Source organism: Quercus suber, unplaced genomic scaffold (assembly GCF_002906115.3).
Source record: "Quercus suber isolate HL8 unplaced genomic scaffold, Cork oak 2.0 scaffold_851, whole genome shotgun sequence".
NCBI classification, from domain to species: domain Eukaryota; kingdom Viridiplantae; phylum Streptophyta; class Magnoliopsida; order Fagales; family Fagaceae; genus Quercus; species Quercus suber.
In genome coordinates, this window is record NW_027070281.1 from 174,175 (window position 1) to 180,174 (window position 6,000).

At 36.3% G+C, this 6,000-nt stretch overlaps 1 protein-coding gene across 2 annotated transcripts; it reads left to right on the plus strand.

Moving 5' to 3' along the window:
• The first annotated feature begins 2,245 nt into the window (after positions 1-2,245).
• Positions 2,246-4,971, plus strand: LOC112008677 (protein IQ-DOMAIN 18). Of its 2 annotated transcripts, none has more exons than XM_024041008.2 (5): positions 2,246-2,633; positions 2,842-3,171; positions 3,338-3,574; positions 3,669-3,827; positions 4,053-4,971. In XM_024041008.2, the coding sequence occupies exons 1-5, from the start codon at positions 2,508-2,510 to the stop codon at positions 4,812-4,814; spliced, it is 1,614 nt and encodes a 537-aa protein (XP_023896776.1). In that variant the 5' UTR covers positions 2,246-2,507; the 3' UTR covers positions 4,815-4,971. The 2 variants fall into 2 exon arrangements, with proteins under 2 accessions (XP_023896776.1, XP_023896778.1); XM_024041010.2 differs by having other exon boundaries at positions 3,681-3,827.
• Positions 4,972-6,000: the final 1,029 nt, after the last annotated feature.

Sequence of the window (6,000 nt, forward strand, 5' to 3'; positions counted from 1 at the left end):
TAATATAAGAAAATTCATATAACAATAATATATTAATTAATTATATTTTGTTTATGTATTAAGGATTTATTTTTTGGTTGCAAAAGTAAGCTATTTTCAACTAGATAGGAGGCAAGCTATGGACTGCGCAAGAAGGTAGCAACGGGTTGTGTGGCTTCATAGCGCTTGTGTAGTACATGAGTTAGATTTGAGGCAGTGAGTTGGTGGCCTTGCAATGTACTTTTTTGTTTTTTGCAACTTGGGGGGCTTTCATTTTTATAATGGAGGGCTGTGATACCTTCTTATGAAGTTTCGGGACACGGGGGCCCTTAGGTTTTGAGACTAGAGTCATTTGTGAAGATCGAGTTTTGTAACTTATTGATATTATCTAGTTTTTTTATGTTACGTAAAACTTGAATTCACATCCTTCATTCATCTTATTAAGTCAAATCATAATAATAACAATAATAATTAAAAAGAAAACTTATTAATATTATCTAATTCCTCTATATGTTAGGTAAAACTTGGGTTAAAAAAGAAAAAAAAAGAAAATTTTTCCAGTCTCCTATATGTGAATAAGCTAAATTAGGCAGCATGCAGTATGGTGTCCAGACTCAAGAGGACCAAGGAGCACCAAATGTACGACTCAGAAGATAAAACCAAAAACCATTAAATGTGAAGCAGCATCCAATGTAGCCTTAAATATGGTAGCAGCTTGCCTACAATGTACTCTATAGAGTAACTATTTACTACACTTGATTGTCTAATTGGTCAAAGTTGCAGGACCATAATGTTAAAATGATGTGCTAAGATTTTGGACACTTGAACCGTTTTCCTTTATTTGCATTTAACAGAAGTAGAAGTTGTAGCTTTAGTTTGGTTGTCTTTGATATGTTTATACATAACTGATTTCTCCATCACAGAGCACTCATACGAAAATAGTCAGTATGTTTTAAAGGTAGGGAAAAAATATCATAAAATGTATATACCAGATAGTAGCAATTCAGCTATGTTAATATATTTGGCACCTCTCAAGCGTCTTAGCCAGTACTCAGTATGTTTTTTTTACACGAGTAAAGTTTGAAATTGAGCTTGATTGACAGCTTGAGCTCAAACTACTAGATTAAGATTTCAAGCATTATAAGTGAGCTCAAGACAAGCACGGACCAAGCTTGAACACCATGTTAATCCTTTAGTTTTATCATTTAATACTTGGTTCGCTAGATTACAAGCTTACAGTCTGAGATGCCTATGTAAATAAAGTATAAGATGTCTTTATAGAGTACCAATAATGAGTTATTGCAATTAAAGTTGTTTTAAAGACTATAGGACCACTTAAGCAAATGTACAACAATTTTCATTTAATTTTCCTTAACTTCTCTTTATGCGCCGAAATTGATGTGTATGTGTGTGTTTTTAAGATGAGAAATATTAACGAGTGCCGTTGGGGCATTGATTAAGAATCTATTTTAAGAAAGTTTTAATATCACTTTTATGGAAAATAAAAAAAAACTATCAAATCATTAATTGCTTTTTTTTCTTTTTCCATAAAAACTTTTTTTAATTGGATTGTTAACCAATGCCCTACGGCACTCGTTAACAAGACACTTTTAAGCTAGTTTGATTTCATTTTTTCAAATATAATTTAATAGATATTAAATGCAGCTAACAAATCAAGCACTTATTCACAAAAGCCCAAAAAAAAAAAAATAAACAGTAAGAGAATCCAAACTAGTTTTGACTGGTTTACCAAATCAAAAAGCTGCATCTTTCAACAATTAATAAGATGCTATCTAGAATCATAAGTTGGTGTAAGGCTTACTCAAGTTCAAATTCCTTTCAAGTTTGACAGTCCAATACCAACATTTCACCTCTCAAGAACACCTCCCAAATTGCCTTTGGATACTAATAAAATAACCCTGAGAGCTCTTACATGTTCCTTTACCATAGGAGGATCCCAAAAAACAAGCATTTATCCTTATCTCTTTCCCAAAAATCCAAATCCCAAAAGAACACTATAATCTATTGTAATTGTTGTAATCCTCTCTAAGCGTGAATCTATGATAGTTACATTCTTTTTTTTTTTTTAATAGAAACATGAAAAAAAAGCAAAAGCTTCACCCTTCCCTCTAGCCCTTTTCTCAGCTTTCATCAGTCTCGAGGCTACTCACTCTTCCATGTTGTCTACAACTGCCTGACATAAAAACTATCACAAAGTATTTACCACGCCACAAAAAAACACTCAAATTTTTTTTATCATATATTATAGTGTACTGCAAATATTGACGTTACATTATTATATGATGCAGTGTTTGTTCCCACATGCATGGATTAGTAGCAACACCAACTTGGAGACTACATAGTTTGTTTTTTTCCTCTCATTCATATCCCTTTGCCTTCTGCATTTAAGTTACCAGCTACTCAAATAGTGAAGTTCCTAGCTATAAAGCAAAGAAAAGCACCACGTTTTTGTTTCAACTTGTGTTTGCCTTAGATGCAGTTAGAGTTTACTGTACTGTATATTTTTCATGGGGAAAATTGGAGGAAGCTCGTGGCTGACTGCTGTTAAAAGGGCTTTTAGGTCTCCTAGCAAGGAGAATGGGAAGAGAAGCAGTAGAAGGAGAGAAGAAAATGAACAAGAAGAAGAAGAAAAGGTACAAAATTTCAATTTCCTATGCTTTGTTCAATACCACACAAATTAGTCCTCGAGAAACATATTGCATTGAAAGTTTGAAACTTTACCAGCTACTCGAATAGTGAAGTTCCTCGAGATTTGTTTTCTTTTCTTTTTTGAATTCTGCAATGTGCAAGTAAAAATATGTAGATGACCAAAGATGAAATTTTTGTTTGTGTTTTGTGCAGAAGAGAGGGAAACGAAGATGGATTTTCAGGAAGCCTTCGAATCAGGAAACAATTACAGAACACTGCCAAGCAAGGACAGTAACCACCACCACATCTAATATCACTCCAACCACTAGTACTGTGACTATAGCAAACAATCCTGTTTCTGAGGCTGCAGCTGATGAGCAAAGACATGCCATTGCAGTAGCCATCGCAACTGCTGCTGCTGCTGAAGCTGCAGTAGCAACAGCACAGGCAGCTGTAGAGGTTGTTCGGCTCACTAGGCCTTCCATATTTGTGAGAGAACACTATGCTGCCATTTCCATTCAGACTGCCTTCAGAGGATACCTGGTAATGAAAGAAAGAAGTTTATTTCTTATTTTCTAGAACATATACTTCTATAGACAAATAACTGGTTTGACGACTGATAAACTACCAATTGTTACAAAAGCTTAAATTTTTCAGAAATTGTGAGCTTAATCATTTAACCATAATTTTAACTGTTATGGTTATGAAGGCAAGGAGAGCTCTTCGGGCACTTAAGGGGCTGGTAAAGCTGCAGGCTTTGGTAAGAGGACACAATATTCGAAAGAGAGCAAATATGACACTTAGGTGCATGCAGGCTATGGTTAGAGCCCAAGCTCGGGTATGTGACCAACGTAAGAAGAAGCTTTCAAACGAAGGGAGCATAGATTCTGCAATTAGTGAACCGAATAGCTTATGGGAATCACATTTTGCTGAAAGGAAATCCATGGTACTCTGAAATTATCTTCAGATTTCTTATATATATATATATATACTGAGCTTTAGCTAGTTCTGCATTATTATGTTTTAATTCGGTTGTTAAGTTTTCTATGCAGTCTAGAGATGAAAGTAGCACGGCTGATGATTGGATCCATTGGGATGACCACCCCCAAACGATAGAGGAGATTCAAGTAATGTTACAGAAAGCAAAGGATGCTTCTTTGAAACGTGAAAAGGCATTGGCTAATGCATTCTCTCACCAGGTTTTGCCTCTTCCTCTAAAGTCGCTACTAATTTTCTTACAAAAAATCTTTCAAACTGATGAGCCTGATGTGACAATGAATGTTATTATCACTAAATTTTTTTATATAATTGATGACATGTTAGTTTGTTAGACTTTTGTCTTATATTCATATTCAGAATATTATTTATTGCACTAGTGCACTTCTTAGCTTCCTATTACAATTTTGTGCATGATTCCATCAAAGATGTGGAGAACTGGTAGAGAGCCAATTGCAAGTGAGGAAGAGCCAGAAGAGATACCCAAATGGCTTGATCAGTGGACAACAAGAAAGAAATGGGAGAGCAGAGGCAGAGTTTCATGTGATCAAAGAGAACCCATAAAAACTGTGGAAATTGACACCTATAGACCTTACTCCTACTCTGCTCCCAATTCACAAAGATCACCACATCAACATCGCTGCTACCAAATCCAACCACAGAGACACAGTTCATTTTCTGTGGCCTCTCCTGTTCATAGAGCCCACACAAATCTCAACTTCCATTCACCAATCACACCATCCCCATCCAAAACAAGGCATCTTCATGTGCATTCAGCTAGTCCTCGATGCTTAAGGGAGCAAAGGAATAATCATCCAATGCCTCAGGTTCCAAGCTTAGACTCCACTTACAACCATGCAATGCCTAACTACATGACTGCTACTGCATCTGCTAAGGCTCGGTTTCGATCACACAGTGCACCAAAGCAGAGGCCTTCAACCCCAGAAAGAGAAAAGACAGGATCATCAGTGAAAAAACGCTTGACATTCCCAATTGCTGACCCATGTAGTGGTCTTGGCAATGCTGGTGGTGGTTTTGATTATAACTCGAGGAGTCCATGCTATAAGAACATTGATAGAGGCTATGTTGGGATGGAACAAAGGTCAAACATGTCATCTTGTTGCACAGACAGCTTTGGTGATGAAATATCTCCACCTTCAACCAATGATCTTAGGAGGTGGTTGAGGTGAAAACTCTTGATGATGTGTAGCCATCATGCATTTTCTACTTGAGAGTATGAATTAATTGAGGTAGATGAAGTGAGATTGTGAGAGAAGCATGTTGAATGGAAATGTATGATGGGACAATCATTAATGGAGTTCATAAGACAAGCTCTCTTTTTGCTTATGTAAAGTAGTAACTCACACATCCAAACAAGACTGAACCCGCAGTCTCAGACTCTCACACGGTCACGCCATCGAGTCTAGGTTATCTAAGTCTCGGTCCCCACAAAATTAAACAAACTTATGTTATATAACCATGTACTTTGCAACTTGAGCTTCCAAAGTAGTCAGATGCAGATTGAGTTAACACCACCCAGCTAACCAACACACACACACACACAGAAACATACATGTGAGTCGAATCCTGAATGTCCTTAACGAAAATAATTGGTGGTGAAGAAGACACCTATTTTTAGAATGGTCCCCCATCAACTTCAGTCATTTTACCTAACTAGAGGATCACAAGTCATGAACGACTTCAATGCTAGCGCGAGAATCAGAGAGTTAACACACATTACTAACCATGACACTAGGATTGTGGGGGTAAGTGCTAGGATTCATGTTCAGCGATCGTATGGGTGAGCATCACACCAATGCTACCCAAGCAAATCTTGTTTGTCTTGAGTGTGCAACCTAATTATTCCACCTAATCGTTTAAGTATCGAGCTGCTGTGTAATCACTGATATCCTAACAAAGAGAAATCACTTATGCTTTATCAAAGAGAAACACATCACGCGATGCCATATTTTCCAAAACATTAGTCAAGAAAGGTGAAGAAATTATTACAGTTAAAAATATATATATTGGAAAACCTATTGCACAAGAGTGTAAAAGTCACATTTTCAATGTATTTGGTCAGTGTGTATGCACGCACACAGTAAAATAATGTGTGATGTATATTGAGGGTGAATATTGAGAGTGCGAGACAATCATTACCCTTATAATAGTTAAATAGGCTATGTTTCATTCCATGACCTTATTCCTTCCTTCACAATCATAATCTCAAAAGTCGATCAAATACTGAAATACATCCTTTGCATATTTTATTGTTGATCTTTTACTGTAGTGGAGTGAGTCTTTAAACCATATCTTTAACTATATGTTTCATAGAGATTCTTCTTAGGGAATTGTCCAGCTTTATTCAATAAAAGT

Excerpts from the sequence above, each read along its gene's own strand:
- LOC112008677 (XM_024041008.2), top strand. The coding sequence starts at position 2,508 with ATGGGGAAAATTGGAGGAAGCTCGTGGCTGACTGCTGTTAAAAGGGCT. Across the intron at positions 2,634-2,841 it reads AACAAGAAGAAGAAGAAAAG|AAGAGAGGGAAACGAAGATG; the intron begins GTACAAAATTTC and ends TGTTTTGTGCAG. Across the intron at positions 3,172-3,337 it reads CTGCCTTCAGAGGATACCTG|GCAAGGAGAGCTCTTCGGGC; the intron begins GTAATGAAAGAA and ends ATGGTTATGAAG.